Raw genomic sequence first — 22,441 nt, 5'->3', positions numbered from 1 at the left:
TCACACAGATGGAAATCTTTGAGCTGTTGTCACACTCAGATTCCAGCATATGCTTTCGATTTCCATCACAAAAAAACTTACTAAAGGTTAAGAAACATATTTGTTAATTTTGTTTATGGCTTACATTTTGTATAATCAAAGTTGCTATTCTCAAGCATAAGGAATTTAAATTTCAGAAATTTGTAATGATTGATTTCATGTTACTGTGCATATGCACGACTATTAATTAGAGTAAATCATGTCAATATCTATACTTTCTTAAGGTATCAGGAATCCTCTAAGTTGACTAAATAATTTATAAAATTCTTATTGATTCTTATTATGTGCCTCTGATATGATACACTTAGAACATCAAAGTAAAAATCCAATTTAAATATGAATGGCTACCAGGTACTTACTGGGTATCTCTTTGAGAGGGTTTCCAAAGTCAGGCCACTTTCAAATCCTTTCAGCCATTTGTACAATACTGATATTACTAAATTATAAAAGGAGTATTAAAAAATCAATGAGATAACCATACAATTAATAGATTAAAATGGACAAACTTGTGGCATTGTAAGTTCATTGATTTATTCATTTATCCAACATTTATTCAACACTATTTCAAAATTCACCCATGTGATCCATAATGATGACAAATGGTGTGGTGTATTTAAGTCACCCACAGAGTCTGCAGATGGTTTTTAACAACTGTCTCATATAAAAATCAACTCTAGAATCAAGCTGTTGAGGAAGGCTTCTTCCTTCCTTACTGAGTATCATTGAAACCTAACTCGGGTAAGGATAGTGTTTCTGCTTCTCTGGCAGTACTCTACTACATATGCTGCTTACTATCTTTCACATTGCCATTATACTAGGTTCGTTTGTGAATTGGGAATTTGATTTATTTACATCTGACTCCTCTTGTTACTGTTGCCTAACAATTTTCTGTTCATTGTCCTCATTTTTTGGTCACATTTTTCTCCGAAAAAAATCCAGTCTTCATCATGGATATGTAAATATTTCCGCAGATAATTCACCTTCTTCACTGTAACCACTCACTATTTTGATCATACCTTAAAATGTGTCACTATACGCCCAGTGTGGCAGCTTGCACCTGTAATCCCAGCACTTTGGGAGGCTGAGTTGGGCAGATCATCTCAGGTCAGGAGTTTGAGACCAGCCTGGCCAACATGGTGAAACTCCATCTCTACTAAAAATACAAAAATTAGCTGGGTGTGGTGGTGTGCGCCTGTAATCCCAACAACTTGAGGGGCTGAGACAGGAGAATCACTTGAACCTGGGATGCGGAGGTTGCAGCATGATGAGATTGCACCACTACACTCCAGGTAGACCACAGAGTGAAACTCAGTATTAAAAAAAAAAAAAAGTGTCACTATAAATAATTATTTTCATGTAAAAAAAGAAAAGTTATATATCTCATTTTCTTAACAACCCATATGGTCTTCCTGTAATGAACAACATCACTCTTCCTTTAGAGTGTCAAACTAACTGATCTTTAGATCTCACCCCATAAAATATAGCATGTCTTATATATTGCAGTTGAAATAATAGTTCTAAAATCTAAATATAATTATGAAAACTTTTTGTGATACCTATGACAACTCTGGGTGAAACTATCCAAAATTCATGCCGCACCTCAAGAAACTAAGAAATATATTTAAAATTATACAGATAATAATAAATAGCAATATTAGTTGGGATTCTTCCTCCCAAAAAAAACCAGAACCAATACTAAGTGTATGTGAGGTGTGTGTGTGTGTGTGTGTGTGTGTAGAGAGAGAGAGAGCGAGAGAGAGAAATGGAGAGAGTCTTTTTTTTAATTATTATTTTAAGGAACTGGCTTATAAGATTGGCCATTAGCAAGTTCAAATATGTAGTACAAGCCAGCCAGCTGGAAATTCAGGTAAGATTTAATGTAGTCTTGAGGCCAAATTCCTTCTTCTTTGGGGAAACTTCAATCTTTGTTCTTAAGGCCTTCAACCAATGGGATGAGTCTCATCCATATTATGACGAGTAATGTGCTTTATTAAAAGTCTAATGATTTAAATATTAATTACATGTAAAAAATACTTCCTGAAAAAGAATCACCTACAGAAGTCTTTGAATAAATAACTGGATGCCATAGCCTAGCCAAGTTGGTGCACACTGTTATCAAGAAAGAATTGAAAATATGAGATAAGAGTTGAATAAACAATTGTACATTTATACTGTGCAGATTTTAGTTAATGTGCATTGGTTGTGATGGATATATGCAGTATTTTGATAAGTAAAAAAATAATGGAGTTATTCAGCAGTATGGTATCATCTCACATAAATAGCATTGAGAATATTGCAATGTGTAACACTTGGAAATAATGTCAACATACATCTGTTATATATGTTCATATCTTTTCATACTGGTATGTTTATGTTTATTTCAGATAAAATTCCTGAAATATGCTGCTGGGGTAAAAGAATAAATATGTTATTTGTACCTTATTTTTAAAAATGACTGTGTATAAAAATTACCAAGAAGTAGCAGGATAGTAATTATAATACCTGGTTTAAAGCAAAGCAATACAAAACAAAATGTTGTGGATAGAGGAATGACTATAGAAAAACTAATTACATATTTTATATCAAAATGACATACTGTTGAGATGAGATGAATCCGTCAAGTTACCTTTCCATTTTCCAGTTGAACATATTGTTATATTCTCCATAGGCATGGAATGGATATGATACACGTCAACATCAAATGATTTCTGACCATGAGAACTCAGTAGATGGGAGGTAAAGAGTTAAACTTTTATGTGGAACAAAAAATTTCCTAAAGAAATAAACAAAACAAAACAAAATGTGGCTAGGTTGTGGCATGCCTGAGGTAGCTCTTGAAGCCACATACAAATTCTTCAGCGTCACAGATTTTGTTGAGTTGTGATCTGCTGGGGGTCACTTGCTTAGGGTAATTAACTTCAGCAAATGTCTCAATTCAGGAAAAGTAAATGCAAGGAAATAACTTAATAGAACTGACAACCTTTGGAACAAGTTGTTCCAGAACTGGCTAACAGAATTATATGACAAGCATAGATTTCAGATATATAAGCTATGTTTTTTAAAATAAGCAAGTAAAATTAATGCAGTACTATATTTTACTTAACTCAGTATGTACCATATATTATCATTTCAACATGCGTCAATATAAAATTATTGATATGATACTATACATTGTTTTATTTTCACATAAAGTCTTTGAAATCCTGTGTGTATATTATATTTACACAACTTTTCAATCCAGACTAGACTTATTTCAAGTGTTAAATAGTCACATCTTTCTAGCAGCTGTCATAGAGGCCATTCTAGAGTTGGTCCTCCCCACCGTGTTTGAACTATTAAATTCACCTGGTTGGGACCAGGAAGCGCTCCATAATCTACCATTCGTGAATAGGTGAATAGAATCTTTTGTGGCTTTAATTTGAGTAACTGTCAGAAAATAGACAAACCTGTTTCATTTCTTGAGAAGAGCAGTTGGTGGAGAAATTGGGGCATCCAATGTAGAACATTAGTGTAATGCTAAGAATGACTTGATAGTTGCTTTTGTAAATTGTATATAATTTTCAAACTTGAGCAGCTGAGATCTCCATTTATTCATTCATATTTACTGAGTGACTACATTGAACAAAATTGTCGAGATACAAAATTGCTAGTGTTTTAGAAACAGACTCTGCAAGTTAGAGTGCATCCAAAGGAACAGAAAATAAGTTAACAATAGAATATATAATTAAAATTTTGACAAGTATAGACATGTTTTCTAAAGATATACAGAAAATAATCGTAAAAAAAATCTATAAGTCAAAAAGTCTTAAAAGTCTTATCTTGGGAGATATTTAAATCAGGACTTGAAGAATAAGTTCTACAAATAGTAGCAGGAAACTATTTCACAGATTAAAAATAATAAGTGCAAGGCAATATATCAAGTTAGACATCAGTATGTGCAAAAAAATGAAAGTAATCGATTGGGATCTGGAACATTGTGAGTGAGAGAAAAGAGAATGAATTTGGAGGAATGACAAGTAGCTAGCTCAGGAATGCAGCACGGACCATCACGAGTTTTCATATTAACTTGCTGAGTGGCCATAAGTTGTTTATCACTTTTTGTTTCAACCTATTATTGATAAAATGGACATAATAAAGATATCCACTTCCCATGGTATTTCTAATGCTTCAGTGAGATACCAAATAGACAGTGCATGGTATATTTCTTGCACATAGTAACTACTTAATGAATGTTAATTTTTTTTTATTGCTGGCACTATGCTGAGGAGTTTGATATTATTTGAAGGCAGAGTAAGACATAAAGTAATTTAGGTAGTGGCATGACATATTGCAATAAGCACTTTAGAAGAATGACTCTGGGCCGGGCGCAGTGGCTCACGCTTGTAATCCCAGCACTTTGGGAGGCCGAGGCGGGCAGATCACGAGGTCAGGAGATCGAGACCACGGTAAAACCCCGTCTCTACTAAAAATACAAAAAAATTAGCCGGGCGTGGTGGCGGGCGCCTGTAGTCCCAGCTACTCGGAGAGGCTGAGGCAGGAGAATGGCGTGAATCCGGGAGGTGGAGCTTGCAGTGAGCCGAGATCGCACCACTGCACTCCAGCCTGGGCGACAGAGCGAGACTCTGTCTCAAAAAAAAAAAAAAAAAAAAAAAAAAAAAAAAAAAAAAAGAAGAATGACTCTGGCAGCTGAACAAATGTGAAGGAGACAAGTCTAGTATTAGAAGTATTTAGAGACCAGTTAAGAGTCATTGCAATAGTCCCTGTAAGAATGTTGGCTTGTAACTGGATAATAATGGTAGACATGGAGACAATTGAATAACTTTGATATCTGTTTAAGAGGTATACTCAACAGAACTTGATAATGGATTGAATGTGGGTGACAACAAACAGAGAAAATGATATATTTTAACCAACAATCTTGCCCATCATCTCTTAGCACTTCCTGACATCTTAGGGACAGGAAGCATTGCCAGCAAGTTTCTTGTTAAGTTTTGCTGGTGAAAAGTTTGAAAGGCAGAGAAATAAAGCCAATTTGGAAGGCAGAAGAGAAGAAAACCCATTAATTTTCCTTAATAGCCTCAGGCATGTGCATGGTTTTGGGCAGATATTAATTTGTGCAGCTCTTTAGTATTTCCCTGAAAATGTCCCTGTTTGGTGACATAGGCAGTTGAGATTAGTGTCAGAAGTTTTCTTGTATTTTTGCAAATTAATGATTTTTTAAAAATCAAAGAATGAATTTGAGAGCTAGCAATATTTTTTTTTGACCATGACCTCTCCAGCATTCAAAAGGATTTTTTGGTGTATCGTTTCCTATATTAAATACCTATCTTCAGGAAAGAGTAGTTTCTATTTTTCTTGCTGACTGCTTGATGGCAGAAATGGGCTGAACTTCCCCTCCATTCTCATTATTTTAATTTTAACTCTACCAAAAAAGGAAGTTCTGTGAGTTCTGGAAGGTGAAAGATTAAAAAACAAAACTGATTATTCTAGTAATGATGAGCAGACCATGGACATCGAAGGAAGCAATATTCTACACCTTTGAGGCTTTATTATTTTTTTCTGTAAATTTCCTGTCAAGTGCTATAGACGTCTGTGATCATAGACATTTTCCTGCAAATCTGATAACTTTCTAATCCCTGATAACCAAATGGAAACTATGTAGTAAACTTTCTCCTAGACTTTTTAAAGTTGAATCTTCTAATAATTTTCATGCATTTAATTTCCTAAATTAAATTTTATCTCATTTGACTTACCAAGAGTGATGAAAATCAAACACCAATGTATACATTACTGTACCCTGTAATTTATGTTTAGCAAATATTAGATTAGGAAATAGAGTAAGGAAATAATGCATCTGGATTTTAAGAACAATAAAACCCTTCACAGTATTTCTTTTCTTTTTTTTTTTTTTTTTTTTGAGATGGAGTCTCGCTCTGTCGCCCAGGCTGGAGTGCAGTGGCACGATCTCGGCTCACTGCAAGCTCCGCCTCCCGGGTTCACGCCATTCTCCTGCCTCAGCCTCTCCGAGTAGCTGGGACTACAGGCGCCCGCCACCACGCCCGGCTAATTTTTTGTATTTTTAGTAGAGACGGGGTTTCACCGTGGTCTCGATCTCCTGACCTCGTGATCCGCCCGCCTCGGCCTCCCAAAGTGCTAGGATTACAAGCGTGAGCCACCGCGCCCGGCCCACAGTATTTCTTATGATATTTTTGTAGATACCTCTGAGAAATGTGGGTTCTATGATAGTGTTTGTACAAAGTGTATTACATGTTAATGGAAGTCCCTAAATTGAATTCGCCAGCTGATAAGGTGTGATACTAATGACCTTTGATATAAGACTAATATGCAATTTTATGTTTTCAAATTTTCCATGACTTCAATTAAATTGTAGAAGATATGTCATCGTATTATCAAATGTAATAAATCTGAGAAATCGAAAGAATAGATTGTATACTGTTAAAGATTCTCTTCATCTTGTGATTTTTTGGGGGCCAGTTTACTAAGTTTTTTATAATTTTTTTTTTTACACTTGTAAAATCCAAATCTTTAGTTAATTTATAAGAAGTCATAGAGAAACTTTCACCTGCTTGGCACATTTTCCCAAGTTTGACATAGGCTCTCTAAAAATAATGTTGGTGTAAATTCATGCACCATAAATGCATGATAACATTCAGGCTGCTGTAGTTCATTTAATTCTTATTAGCTTGAAATAGAAGGCGTCTATGACCCAAAAAGAGCAATGGTCTCTCTTAGCACAGTTTTAACCATTCCTCTTTTTGGATAAGTGAATTTAGTAAGGGTCATTTATACCTATCCTAAGAGCCTTATTTATGATTTCATTGATCACTTATTAAGCACACAGCTCTGTATTATGTTCTGTGATTATTAAAGAGATAACTTTTTGGCATGATCAATTAGGATCAATTCAGAAAGGAGTAACAGAGGCGACTAAAAAATCTAAGCCAACTAGTGATAAAAAAGACAAATAACCACTGTATCTTCATGTGTCCTGCAAAGTGTCACTATGGGACTCTGAAAATGAAGTGACTTGCATTTAATCCTGTTTCTAAATGTACCTCTTGATGCATTTACTAGTTTCAGACAAAGGGCATGTGGATAGAGACAGTACTTTAAAATTATTTCAGAATATGCTTTCTTAGTTTAATTTTAAAGTCAAGTAGACTGATTTCACACTGGACTATGTTTCAAAATAAAATTGCCCATAAAGACACTATAGTTATATCCTGACAAATTCATGTTTTAGAAAAATTCCCATAATTCTTTAGTAAAGCATTAAACCCACTTCACTGTTAAATTCTATAAGAAAAATGATCTACAGGCTTTTGCTTTAAAGAAATGACAGGGATGGCCACTACTTAAAGAAGATCTGTATCTTATGAGAAGTACTGTATATGATAATCACTCTACTGAAAGTGTCCATTCAAAGAAATAGCTGCACTGGGAGAAATTACGGGTGAAATGTGGAGTTATATGCTAAAAATCTAGGTTATTTCAAAGTCATGTAGTCTTCTTTTAACCAAGCTAAGTTAAAGCAGAGCTGACTGAAAAACCAGTAGTAAAGAAGCATCTTCTTTAAGAAGTGAAAATACCAGAAAACCAAGGATAAAAATGGCATTGTTGATCAACTGATCTGTTGATTGATTGTCCATCGAGCTATGGGACTATACCTAATCAGAGGGTCAGATAGCACTTAGCTAGATATAAGGAACATAATACACTTACTAGTTATAATAATAATAAAAGTTTACATATTAAGTATCATCATTTATAATATACTTTCAGGTACATTTTCTAATTTGATCTTCAAAAACATCCCAGGTTTATTAAGCAGATGTTTTTAATGAATTCCTAGAAAGATATTAAAATATGAATAAGCAGGTTATGAAAACCTAATTGGTTTTTCTCCTTTCTAACCTCCTCTTTCAGATAGATCTTCCTGTAATTGATTTTGCACATGAAAAATCTGAAGTAGGGGATTTAAATTACCTGCCTGTAACTGATAGAGTCAGTACCAGAACCCATCCTCCAGAGCATAATCAAGGCAAATTCTGTATCATATTGTTTAACTCTCAGGACATTGAAAATAAATCATCATTTAAAAGACTAAAAGTATTCAGCTATAAAAGACATGAGCATTCAAGCCATGAAAAGATGGAGGCAACTTAAATGTACATTGCTAAGTTAAAGAAGCTAGACTACCATATTAATCTGTTCTCAAGCTGCCCAAGACTGGGTAATGTATAAAGAAAAAGAGGTTCAGTGGGCTCACAGTTTCACATGGCTGGTGAGGCCTCACAATCATGGCAGAAGGCAATGGATGAGCAAAGTCATGTCTTACATGGCAGCAGGCAAGAGAACTTGTGCAGGAGAACTCCCATTTACAAAACTATCAGATCTCATGACACTTATTCACTAGCATGAGAACCTTATGGGGAAAACCACCCCCACCATTCAATTAGCTCCACCTGGCCCTGCCCTTGACATATAATTTGGGTGGGGAAACAGCCAAATCTTCTCAACTACAAAAGCTACATATTGTCTGATTCAAATTATATGACATTCTAGGAAAGACAAAAGTATAGAGAAAAGTAAAACTGGCTTTCAAGTTTTTGGTGGAGGGGAAGGAAGGCTGAATAGAGAAAGCACAGGGAATGTTTCAGGAAAATAAAACTACTAAATATGATACTGTAATTGAGGACACCTGACACTAGGCATTTGCCAAATATCATTGAATTTTATACCACAGTATGTAATTTAATATAGGTAAATAAAAATATTTATTTTTATAATAAAATATGACAAAACAATGTAACTTGTTACAAATGAATGAAAAATATCACTGAGGGGGAGAGTTGCTGACCTAAGTAATTTTGTAAATGAATGGATTCTGTAAAAATAAAGGTGAGAGAAAACTGTAAGCCCTGTTATCTAGGTGATAAAGTTTTGTCCAACAAGGGTACTGGTTAACAATCCTGATATGATAGATGGCAGATACTAGAAATCAGGTTTCTCACTGTTGGAGTTAAGCTTAAAGATAACAAGTGTAGAAGGCTAGAATCATCCATGACCTAGTGAACTAGAATTAGAAACATCAATATTAATTCTGTACACTTAATGTTGACACACACACATCTTATACACAATCACGAGGGTATGCCATTGAGACACAGGAGTTTCAATGGCCAAACCTGGAACAATTTGAGCAACAGAATAAACTACTATTAGATTATCACCCCAAAATATAAAGTAAATATTCATGAGTTCATACTGATATAAATAAATGATTGAATAACTAAACAAATGAGGAAAACAGATCAATATCCCTTGCAAAAAAGTCTAAAGAAATATGTGGGTACTCTGCTCTCAATGAGAGGAAGCACAATTCCCCACATCTTAAGTGGGGGCTGCACATAGTTACTTACTTTCAGAGACTAATATATGAAAAAGGGGAAAAAAGAGTAATTTGAGAGTGGAGAAATACAACAACCTCTGTCATAGCCAGGTAATCAACGTCAACATTAGCAGTGATAAACCATGTTGATAGTATGTAGTTTTGAAGTGATATGAGGAAAATGGCACTTTACTTCTGTGTTCTTCCTTTCAAACACCTATTAGCCTATCGTAATCTTTAGAAAATCATTAGTCAAATCCCAATATTTCTACAAAATGCTTTACCAGTACTATTCAAAACTGTCAAAGTCATCAAAGATAAAAAATAAATAAAACTCTGAGAAGCTGTCACAGCCAAGTGGATCCCAATGAGACTTAAACACTGAAAATGACAAGGTATCCTGGAACTGAAAAGACGTTAGATACAGATGAATTGAACCAAAAAAAAAAAAAAAAAGAAAAAGAAATAAAACACCAGTTAAGATCTGAGGAAGTCTGAATAAAGTATGGACTTTAATACTAAAGTATCAATAGTGGTGCATTAATTGTAATAAATGTACTGTTGTAAAATATTAACATTAGGGAAACTGAGTATATCGTATGTGGGTATGGGAATTATGTGCTATCAACAATTTTTCTCTAAATCTAAAATTGTTTTTAAAAATAAAGCATAGTAGGCCGGGCGCGGTGGCTCACGCTTGTAATCCCAGCACTTTGGGAGGCCGAGGCGGGCGGATCACGAGGTCAGGAGCTCGAGACCAAGGTGAAACCCCGTCTCTACTAAAAATACAAAAAATTAGCCGGGCGTGGTGGCGGACGCCTGTAGTCCCAGCTACTCAGAGAGGCTGAGGCAGGAGAATGGCGTGAACCCGGGAGGCGGAGCTTGCAGTGAGCGGAGATCGCGCCACTGCAGTCCAGCCTGGGTGAAAGAGCGAGACTCCGTCTCAAAAAAAAAAAAAAAATATAAATAAATAAAGCATAGTAAAATTTTCTTGGGAGGTAAACATTTGTGGTTGGAGTTGTTTCACATCAAATACTATACAACCTTCTCTGCAAAGTGAGTGGCACCCGCAGAGTGATATACCACAGTGTCCTCTCTCCCTATCATGTAACCAAGCTTCCTGCCATTAATTTTTGCATTTGCTTGGCCATCAACTTATAGCCCAATAAATGAGATCCACTAACTGTAGGTTTGGCCTACCTTTGAGGTAATTCTCATGTACCTGCAAGCTGAACAAGGTTCTAACAGCCATAGAAATTCCACCGTGGTGTAGGTAAATATGCATGAGGCACACAGTATCATGTCTGCAAAGATCATGGCGATGACCGACTCCTTGGCTCCTCATTAAGCTTTTTCCCACCACACAGCTGTGCTGGTTCCCCCACTGGGACTGAGTAGCCATTGGGAGAATCACTCCTCGATTTTCCTAACCCACTTTATATTTACCTCTAAAAGCATTCCAATTGTGAAAAATATCATCTTTTGAATATAGCTTTTTGGTAATGAAAAGGTTTTGTGTTTTTTTTTGTTTGTTTTCCCAGCATCTGCTGAAGTGCTGGCATGTAAAGGGTACTTAATAGATATGCACTAATTGGATGAATAAACGAAACTTGAATATGAGCGCTGGCCTTATTTAAATTAGAAAGAGGCTGGGGCGAGAATCTGTCAGAGCGAAGTCTCCATCTTACGGTGTGATTTCTTCCCATTCTGATAGACACACACGCACATACAGAAATTTTCTCTAATTAACTTGTAGAGTTGTGCTGAAGAAATGGGAAATACCGTTAAAATGTCTGTCTGTGCATTTGTGCAATTATGTATTTGTGTGTTCATCTCACAACTTCCTGTGTTAGAACCAAGTCATCCTAAAATATGAAACCATATAGGAATCATCCTAAAATATGAAACCATATGGGAATCATCCCAAAATATGGAACCATATAGGAATCATCCTAAAATATGAAACCATATAGGAATCTTTTAAAATGTCTGTGTGTTTGTGCATTCATGTATTTGTGTGTTTATCTCACAGCTGCCTATATTAGAACCAAATCATTCTAAAATATGAAACCATATAGGAATCAGGTCGATACTACATTTTATAGCTATTTCATGAAGCTTGAGAAACAAAAGATTTTCTAAAATTTGCATTTTTATCATATTACTTTTGGTAGTTGAGGGACACTTTGGAGACATATTGTCTTACAAAGTGGTTTAATAGTCATTTAACTATACGAGACTTAACTTTTGAAAATATTAAGAAAGCCAACTATGCACTATAGTACTCCAGAGAATATCTACCTATTTTTTGAGTATTCCAAGCCAATATCTCTTGATTCTTTTATTATTAATGCAAAATATTATAGGTATGCTATCTAAAAATTCATTATTATTCTGATCTTCTCAAATCTGGGGCAATGTCTTAAGGCAAAGGCTAATTGTAAAAGCCACATATCAGAACATTTCTACCTGAATTAAGTAACTGCCTGGAAGAAGAGAAGCATATGGAATTGCTTTATAAAGGTGATGATGATGTTGAGATTCTTATGTCTCTCAGTGGGACTGTTGCCATGTTTAACATATTTAATACATTTAAGCATTTCACCTTTCAGAAAAGCAATTAGAAGTCATAATGGAATACTCTGATTTACTCAATGCTATGTAGAGTATAAAAATAAGTAGAAATGATTAAGGAAGGGAAATTTGGGACTGCCATCTGCCTCAGGGATGAGTGTACATGCCATAGAAAGCAGCATTTGGCGTTTTGAATATTGCAGCATGTGGCAAAACAAGAGCCAGCATGGAATGAATAGCTCTGCCTCCATAATGCTCTTTGAGTTCCAACCCCAGGGTTCTACAGGCTTTGTGCAACCAGTTTTATCAGGAAAAGAGAGCACATAATAGGTAGCACGACTCACAATGGCAGACACTCTTCTGCAATCTGGAATATTCACTAAATAGGCTAACATGATTCATTCATAAAAGTCTAATGACTCTCAGTGCTAGTTATCACTATACATTTTAATAAAACTATCAATTATTTTTGACTAATATTACAAATAAATAACATAAAAATGAAAGCCATAAGAAATTTAGCATTTAAATTAATATGATATAAAATTCTGTGTGGAATGATACTACTTCTGTATACCTATTAAATCACATTCTCTTCTTCTGAGCTGGTAATAATAATGCTTGTCTTGGCACAAACTACAGAAAGGCCCATATGCAGCCACCTAAGCAAAAATAGGTAGAATGCACCCCCTTCTGGGGGAGATCATGCAGGTGACTTGTCTACTCTGCCTTTGCCAGACCATGGTCAAGCTGCATTTCAGCAGTAGGGACAAGACATTTTAATTACTTAGTGTCACAGTAATGATACAATGCTAATAACTGTCACCGTGCTGTAATGTTTTCTCCAAAAATATTACCAAGAAAGGATTTTACATTACTTGCTTTCCACCATAGACTAGAAAGCAGCCACTTAGCCATATTTGTCCTTTGAAGATATATCTAGCTATGCAACTCCTGATGTGTTTTTTCTTGTTTTTGCCCTTTACATGTTTATTATTTCAGAGATTTGCATGGGCCCTAAATTGAAACACAAGACATTTTAAAATATGGACTCAAGTGAAAAACACCAATTAAGTTGACTGGTATTGTCATAAGTTAGCCACCTTAAAATCAATGCCTTATTTGAAAATGTAGGTTTGAAGGTCCAAAATAAAATGGGTTTTATATATATATATATATATATATATATATGTTTTCTGAGTATATATATGTTTTATATATATATATATATGATCTGTATATATATGTTTTCTGTATATATATATACACAATTTTTTTCTGTACCTTTGGATATTCTGAGTGTGTTATTTCTATGGTTGATTGGCACCAATAATGAATAATATAATAATAATAATAATAAATACAATATGTGACATGTAACCTACTAATAGAAACTCAGACTTAGTAGTGACATAAAAAATGGACAGATGGATTTATTTTTGAAAAAAGAATGCTATTCACCTCCTTAATCCATCTATGTGAATATATAATATTTATACAGTATTAACATCTAAAGTAATAGAAAAAAAATCATTGGCAACCATAAGTAACAAAAGCAGCTATGTTACTAACTGAATGAGGTGGTGCAAATGGACAGACATTATTCTGTAATGGACAAAAGCCTGAAATCTAGAACTTGTTTGCCTGGATTTAAGTTTTATAAATAAAAATATAAATACCATTTATTCATATATATATATACACATATTCCTTATATAATGGCATATATAGTGTATTACAGTTTTTCTAAAGTAATAAGACCAGCTTACTTCTGGGGGAACTCTGTTTGATTTAGGCTTCAAAAGGACTCCTTTAGAAGACATACTGAAAAAAATACTTTTTTCAATGATTCTGAGAACTGGTCATGATTTATTGCTTGTATAAATGCAAATCTTTTCTAAAAACTATTAATTTAAGAAAATCAACATCTAAGTCTGATAGGTTGTAACCATACTCACCTTTTAAAAGTGAGTAATTGATACGCTTTTCAGCATGTTAATTGTGAGTTATGACAATTGTTATGGTTTGGCTGTGTCCCCACCCAAAATCTCATCTTGAATTGTAATCGCCATAATCTCCATGTGTCAAGGGCAGCACAGCCAGTATGCTGTAAATGGACAGCCAGTATGCTGTAAATGAACAAAACCCTGGAATCTAGAACTTGTTGGCCTGGATTTAAGCTTCAACTCTGCCACTGTTAGGTGTACGACCTCGGGCACAATACAAAGACTCTCTGTGTGCTGGATTCCTTATCAGTGTCTTGGGGGTAATAACGATACCTACCTCATTAAATGAAATAGTACCTTAAAAACACTTAGAATAAGACGAGAGAGAGAGATTTAGAACAGATTTGTTGGGTATAGTCATTAAAAACTGAAAAAACCACAGTCCTCCTATTATGAATGTTTTCTTCTTTTGAGCTGCAGCGCAGCTCCATGAGGACCAGGTAAAAGCACCTACACCTTTGCACGGTGTGAATGGGAGCTGAGCTCAGCAACCAGTCTCACCTGAGCACCGACCTCTCGCCCTGGCCCCATTTTCTGACTCCACCACCAAGTGTTTCTCATCATTACTTTTTCAGCCAGGACACAGATAATTTAAGATTTTACTTGGGGTTTATTAAATAGAACTCAAATTAGAGAGACTCAGTAGATGCTACTAGTGTAATAGATGCTGCTAGCAAATAAAGTTTGCTCCTTGTTATTTACTTGATATTTGGGTTGACAACACAAGCATGTGGAAAATTTAGAATTTTCTCAGTTCACACGTTTTCCTAGTACGTCCTTTTGTACAAATTTCCTTTTCTGTTCTTTGCGCAATAAAGTCAATAAAGTAACAAGCCTGGGTATAGATAATATGTTATAAAAAAGAGAGACTTTTGCTGTTGAAAACTGTATTAGTGGGACAAATTAATAGTGTTTGATAATGAATATACTATGAATATATACACTGTATATCAACCTTTTATTGTTACAATTAGTAAAACTTAAATATTTTTAAATTATTAGTGAAATTCTCTCTATATAAATTGAATATGTGAAGTGTTAATACATATGTTTTATATAGAGTTGAAAATAGATAATCAGTTCTACAAAGGAAGCTTCCAGAATAACACAGAGGTCCTCTGGGATAACAAAAATGTTTCTGAAAACTACGGTGTCTGTTTTAGCTGGACAATTGCCTACAACTTGCCTGAGACCTAAGATTGGCTCAGATATGCGAAGGCTAGATGATAAAAACGTACTCATCAGAGAACATATGGGAATGTGACCTTAATTTTTATTTTTAAAAAGCACGAGGACAGGGGAAAGCAGATAGGGATGTCAAGGGTGCAGCTTTTCATCTTGCATTTTCAGAAGTGACAATCTGCTTGTAACTTAATTTTTATTTCTTAGTATAAAATTACAACTGTGGTCATCAGATCTTAGATATTAACAACGTGTTTGAAAAGCTACCTGTTAGTACTATTAGTATATTTCTTTTGTTCTATGTAGTTCTAAAATAATATGGGAATGTATTTTTCTTCTCTATTACTTACAAAATGGGATAAACCAACTCTTTTTCAACAGGATTTCTCCTGAAATATCTATACCTAGGAAACATTGCCACAGAAAGGTTGGTTACTACTTAACTTGCCAGCGTTTTTTTCCCAAAATAAATGCCATAGAATGATTAATTTTCATCGGAGCACCTCATACATAATGTATAAGTTGAGCAATTAATTTCTTCCTTTGGTATTAGAAAATTACCCTGGGAGGGTCAGGGTGAGGAGGCAGTAAGTAACAGGAAGATAATTATTGCCCTGATTTAATTCCCTTTCTTCTCTCTTCTTCTCCATATTAAATTCTCGTACTTGAGTAAAAGGGATAGGTCTATAAACCTTCCTAACGGTAAAATTAATAATATAATGATTCCTATTTTGATAATAATAACAACTGGTAAAAATGTCAAGTGTTTGCTATACATTTGGAAATATTCTACATTCTTTAATATTATTTCAGTTAGTTCCCACAACAATCCTATGACTTACATATTCTTAATACCTCCGTTGTACAGGTGAAGGTATCAAGAGAAAAAATTCTAAATAACTTACTCAAGGTTACATGGCAAAGAATGTTAGCAACAAAAAGTTAATTAAAATGAACTTCATGGACCACTTACTTTCACTGGCATACCAACTAGGTAATATTATGGAAATGTTTAACATTACCACATGTGAATACTATCCATCGACTTTTCTCCCTTTTATAGATAAAACATTGTATTGATGTCTACCTCTATATAATCATAAAAATATTGTAGTTTTCCTGCCCAGCCTTATTTGTAGCTGAGATAAATCACTTAGCACTGTGGAAGTCAATGGAATGTATATTTTAAATATTAAAATGAATAAATACAAAGGAACTGCTTGAAATAAAGCTGTGTAAACTATTTTAATATGCTCTCAGATGTAAGGATACTATAAATTATATTTTCTTTGTATAGTTAGCTTATGGTTTATATTTAAAAAGTGAATTTCAAATTATTATTTAAACTACATGAAATGCCAAATTGATTTATTATGTTTCCAGACTATTACTATGTAATTTGGTGGGAATTACCATGAAAATGAATTCTTTTATTCAGTTTGAGACATTTTTTCTGATGCCTACCTTGGCCAAATATCAGACAGTTTCCACAGCTTCTTGTCACTTTCAAATATCTTTTAAAATCTACGCTATTTACTAGAAGACCTTAACCTCACATCCAGTATAAAATCTAACTCCTATCCTCTCCCAGAGGAGCAGACCTCTGCTGCTTCTGATCCTCTGAGGTCTGGGTAGGAAGGAAGATATGAGAAAAGGGGGGCACAGTAAACATATTGGTGGCATCCTAACCTCACAACCAGTGACCTCTGTAACCACAGGCATCTGAAGGCTGGTACTTTGTCATGGGCACATGCATGGACAATTCAGAGACACATCTCAAGGACGTGAGATCTCTATTGTTCCTTGACCTATGTAATGTATTTTTGGATGACTATCTTAAGCTCCCTCTCACCTCCATCTGTGCAAAATTTCTACAGCTGCAATCCCTTAAGCTATGTAAAACTCATTCAGCTTCACCCTGTCAAAAGCTAGGAATGGCAGTTCCCAGTTACTACCCTCTCCCGTTCCTGCTATTTCAGATGGATCGGACAGTCATCTTCAGAGCTCTCTAGGAAAAAAGGGCAGCAAAAATTTCTAATAGGTCTCAAGGAACTACTTGCAATTGAGATGCTAGTCCTTCTTCCTTCAGGAAATCACAATTTCCATATAGACAGACGGATCTGACTATGTAAAAAGTCACATATTCCTTTCCTCCATTTATCTGTCTACTTAGTCTCCCTGTCTTTTACTATCAAATACCATAGACTGTAAAAAATCTTGAAGCCACCTTGTAGGTTTTTGGTAGCCCTGAGAGCTGTGTAATGCATCTGTTACCAAGTTATACTTTAAAATGTGAAGTAGGATTCTTATGCATGGCACATGATTTCATATTTCTTACACTTTGTGAAAATTTATTCATATGAGACTTTCTACAGCCATCATTAATAACCTGTTTTGATTGAATAGTATAACTTCATCAACTATTTTTCCTCCAGATATATCAATGAGTTCAAGCAAGATAAATGTCAAAGCTGTGTAATTTTTAGAAAGATTTTGAAAAATCTTTACTGTATCCACTAACTACTCAGTACTAACCCATTTTGAAAAATACTTCAATTCCATATTAATATTCTATAAAAATAGTCAATGGAAACCAAAAGAATTTCCACAAGTGACTAAGTAAAATAGATTGGATTCATTACTACATTAATTCCAGAAATATTTATTGGTCACTTTCTGTGTGCTAGAAACATTTTTACACAATGATAAATGAACAAGACTGACAATTTCTTGCCATTAAGGGTTACATTCTAATAAGCAATAAGGACAACAATAATACCAGGTAGCTGAGTAATTTAATACAAAGCAAGACAAAGCCAGGGTCACCAGAAATGGCAGTGGTCTTTCTGAGGAAGTTGCAGCTGATCACCGACCTGAATGAAGTGAGGTAATGGAAAATAGAAGCGTTTGAAGGAAGATTGCTTTAGTAACTGAGGAGGAGAGAGGAAAGAGGAGAAACTGCACAAGTGGGTAGAGATGGGAAAGTCCATGGCCCATAGGGAAGGTGAGGAAGTTGATTTTTATTTTCAATGTGCCGTGAAGCTGTTGAGATCACTCAGAATTGGAAAAGAAACAGACCATGGGTTCTAACAGAATAACATCAGCTATTGTTATAATTAATTCACTGTTATTTATTGAGCAGTTATATTTTGTCAGGCACTATTGGTGCTGCTGGTTTTACATATCTTATAATTAATTCTTCATAACAACCATGCGAAATAGGTGATCGGACCTCATTTTACAAAGTGAGGTCTGGAAAGATGAAGCAGTTTAACAAATATACGTTCGTTTAATTGAAAGCAACTAATTCAAACAAAGGTCTGTTAAGCTCAAGCACATGCACTGAGTGAACAACTAGAAGTTCACTAGTCCTAATTTTCTTGTTTTTACCATTAAAAATTTAAAGCTTACATACAAAGCTGTGAGTCAACTAAAGGAGATATTTAAGTACTGTGGGTATTAATGTGAAGCTGTGCTATTTTCATAAATATTTTGCATTAATTTAGAGTTTATTAAAATTTACAAAAATAAATTCTTAGTGTAATGCCTTTTTAGCTTAAGAGCTGTGTTCTTGCAACACCCATATGATGCAAAAACATAAAATAATTATTGAAAATAATACAAAGTATAATTCCTAGGAAGTTGCAACTTCTGTATTAGAATCAGATAGTATCTTTTGATGTGGTTAAAAGGAACATATTTTAGACTACCAAACAGATGTGCAATCATGTCTGTGCTTTCCCTGTGTATCCTATGATTGACAATCTTATCATCAACTCAACCAGGATCTATTTTAATATATCTCTTTAGTGCCACTGGACACAAGTATTAAAAATATTTGTATAAGTATTCCATTAATGTGCATTTTAATGAGTTGTTTATCCAAATGTATTCATTGTTTATAAGGCTTTTATTCATACAAAATTTCTGTGATCCCCAGAAAGCCTTTTTCTCATCTATTTTCCATGGATTCTTCCATCTGTTGTTTATCATACTTTTTAGTTTTCTACTGAGATTACCTAGCATTCTTTTTTAAATAAAGGAAACAATACTTCATGGAATAATTCATGAAAAATTCTCTGACTGTACATTTTCAATGTTCATGTCAGTATGACAGAAATGTAAATGTTCTCTCGATTTGTACATTTCTATTTGATTTGCAAATTTTTGCTCCCTTAAATTTTCTCCTGTTTGGTATTTTTACTCTTTCCTAAGTAAATAATGATATCATTGCATAAGGATTGACTACATCTTATGTCCTCTCATCCACTTTTAATATCTTCCTAAATTATTTTACTTCAAATCTGGTTTTTTCAAGCTTTTGTGAAATGATAATATTTGTGTCACCAACTTAATGGTGCCTGTTTCAGATTGATGAAAAACTTTATTTATTATGTGATATAGATGTTTAAATTTCAAAGCACCAATAAAATATAACCATTTAACTACTTCATCAATAGTTCAAAATTACTCAAATTATTTGATTTAACATATATGACCAATTTGGTTCAGCTTAGTCTCACATGCTATTAATAAAAAAAGATCATATAAACCAATTTTAAGAATTTTGTATTCACTACTTTCTTCCTGCTCAAACTATAAATTTTGAAATCTACCTTGATTTGGATAGAATAATAAAGGTCATTCTTAAAAGGTCGATTAAAATAAAAGTGTTTTATTAACTTGTTATCTAACGTTACCATAAAGCTTTATGCCCAACAGCTTAGCATTGATTTCCTTCTTAAGGCTACAACAAATGTAACTATTGCATCTAATTTTATATTCAGTAATTAAAAAATGACACTGAAGCATCAGTCATATTCCAAGTTCTTAACAGAAAGGTAAATACTGAGAATTGTATCATGTTTTATTCCATGAATGGTAACAGTCAGTTCAGTTGATCATAATATTTAGAGTGAGTAGTAACTGAAGTTTGAATCCAGTATTCCCTTAAGTTGTCTAAATAACTTTTAGTAGAGATAAAAATTTACTTAAATTTTTCCACACTTTCCACCAGTTTAATAAAGTTTGCATTTAATTATGAGTAAATATTGACTTGTATTTTGCTATTGTATTTTGACATGATAAGAATGTGTTTTGAGTTGCATATGAAAAAAATCTATGACAAACACCTAAATAGATTTTCCTTTTTTAATACAAAGTTGTAATATCAAAAATAATACAAATTTATACTATATATCTCTGATTAATTAATATACACCAAGTATCTGTTCAAATTTGAAATCAGTTTTAAAGAGCGCTCTTGGCAAATGTTTTAAAATATCAAACTATAATGAATCATGACATCTTAGAAACCTGCTTTCCATATGAGGTAAATGTTTTTAAACATCTATGTAATCACCCACATTATCCTAGGTGTTAAAGTTTTAAAGTTTATCTCTATAGAGTATCAGGAACTTAACCACATAAACATTTTATTCTTACACTGTGAAAGATGAAAATTGAGTAAATAAAATAACACTAAGATATCTTAATTCAGTGCCTTTCTCACATTAACCATTTAAAAAGGTTGAGCATTTGCATTAGATGACATTGAAAAATAGTAGAGGAATATTTTAGTCATATGCCAGAGCTGGTTTTATAAGACTTTTATTAATACAAAATTTCTGTGATCTCCAGAAAGCCTTTTTCTCGTCTATTTTCCATGGATTCCTCCAACTGTTGTTTATCATACTTTCTAGTTTTCTACCAAGCTTACCTAGCATTCTTTTTTAAATAAAGAAAACAATACTTCATGGAATAATTCATGAAAATTTCTCTGACTATACATTTTCAATTTTCATGTCAATATGATAGAAATGTAAATGTTCTCTCAATTTGTACATTCCTATTTGACTTGCAAATTTTTGCTCCTTTAAATTTTCTCTTGTTCGGTATTTTTACTCTTTCCTAAGTAAATAATGATTATAATCGCATAAGGATTGACTACATCTTGTGTCTTCTCATCTACTTTTAATATCTCCCTAGATTATTTTACTTCAAATCTGGTTGTATTGATGTCTGTGAGTTGATTGCTTACATTTCTCCCCACATCTCTGTTCAATGAGAGCATGTAGGTAGCTTAAAATAACCATGGGGTATTTACTCCAGGGAAATCAGAAAACTCCATAGACTAGGGCTTTTCCCACCATACAGCCAGGGCACAAAACTCTTTAAGACTACCTACCATTTGGTTCAAATACACATTAGCACTTTTAAAAATTTTGGTGGTAAAAAGCCCTAATTATTTGACTGCACTGCAGAACCAAACATGCATGCTAACCTTTTAAAGCGAGGTCCCAACTCGTTAAGGTAATCGTAGCTTTCATCCTGATCAGAGGCTGCTGATTCTAAGGAGCTCAGGGATCCAGCTAATGACCCTGTTCCCTCAAAAGCGTAGGTCTGGAGGGAATCAAAAGGAGGGGCACACGGATCAGTATCAGCTTCTTCGAGCTTTTCCAGAATGAATTTCCTGAATATGGCACTGTCGGGGCCAACTTGCAAAGACTTCCTGTATAGGCTCCTGATCTCAGCGCTTGTGGTTTTCCGAGTCTTGCGTTCCCGCACTCCGGTATTGCTCCTCAGCTCTGCTACATCAAAGGCCTCTGTATCTTCTTCTCCGCCCCCTTCATCATCATATCGGAATATGTTCTCTCCGAAATCTTCACTTTTCTCAGGAAATAGAATCTGTTTTCTCCGTTGTTTTAAACCCAAAGTCAAAAAAATAAACCCTGATGAAGAAAGCATATCAGAATATCAATAAACAATAAAGAATATTTTAAACATTACGGTCTTTGCTCTCATTTCAAGCTCAAGATGAGTGCTTAAACTTTATGATTATAAGACAAAAAGATACATTTGTTATTGAAAATTTGCCAAAGGGACTTGCAAAATTACAAAAGAATATAGCACAATTTTTCTGGCTGATGACTTAGAGACAAGGAAAACCATAAAAATATAGTGAACTATTTTAGATGATGAACAATTTAACATTCAAAATCTATTTCTCTCAATATTAAAATAGAATAAAGTAGAATGATAAAAGTTTGCAACCTGAATGCATTTGTCAACTTTAGTAGCCAATGCTTCATATTAATAGTAGTTCAGAACAACAGAACAGTTTGATATTCCCTATTGGAGCAAAATTCTGTGGCATAATTATTTTCCAAATTAATATGTATTGACTATGAAGCATACATCAGGCATTCTTCTAAAAGCTTTATATTTA

The 22,441-nt window shown here is 34.1% G+C and overlaps 1 protein-coding gene across 1 annotated transcript in view; it reads right to left on the bottom strand.

Annotated features, from left to right (window-relative positions):
• Positions 1-17,751: 17,751 nt before the first annotated feature.
• CDH19 (cadherin 19) overlaps positions 17,752-22,441 on the bottom strand; it is a 114,498-nt gene continuing 109,808 nt past the window's right edge. Inside the window, exon 12 of the mRNA XM_055296945.2 lies at positions 17,752-21,944. Coding sequence (XP_055152920.1) covers positions 21,454-21,944 — 491 coding nt within the window. The 3' untranslated portion in view covers positions 17,752-21,453. The remainder of the gene's footprint in view (positions 21,945-22,441) is intronic.

The sequence above is a fragment of the Symphalangus syndactylus genome, chromosome 1, assembly GCF_028878055.3.
Source record: "Symphalangus syndactylus isolate Jambi chromosome 1, NHGRI_mSymSyn1-v2.1_pri, whole genome shotgun sequence".
In the NCBI taxonomy this organism is placed as follows: domain Eukaryota; kingdom Metazoa; phylum Chordata; class Mammalia; order Primates; family Hylobatidae; genus Symphalangus; species Symphalangus syndactylus.
The sequence above is the reverse complement of the archived record's forward strand: the minus strand, read 5'-3'. Positions and strand labels throughout refer to the sequence as shown.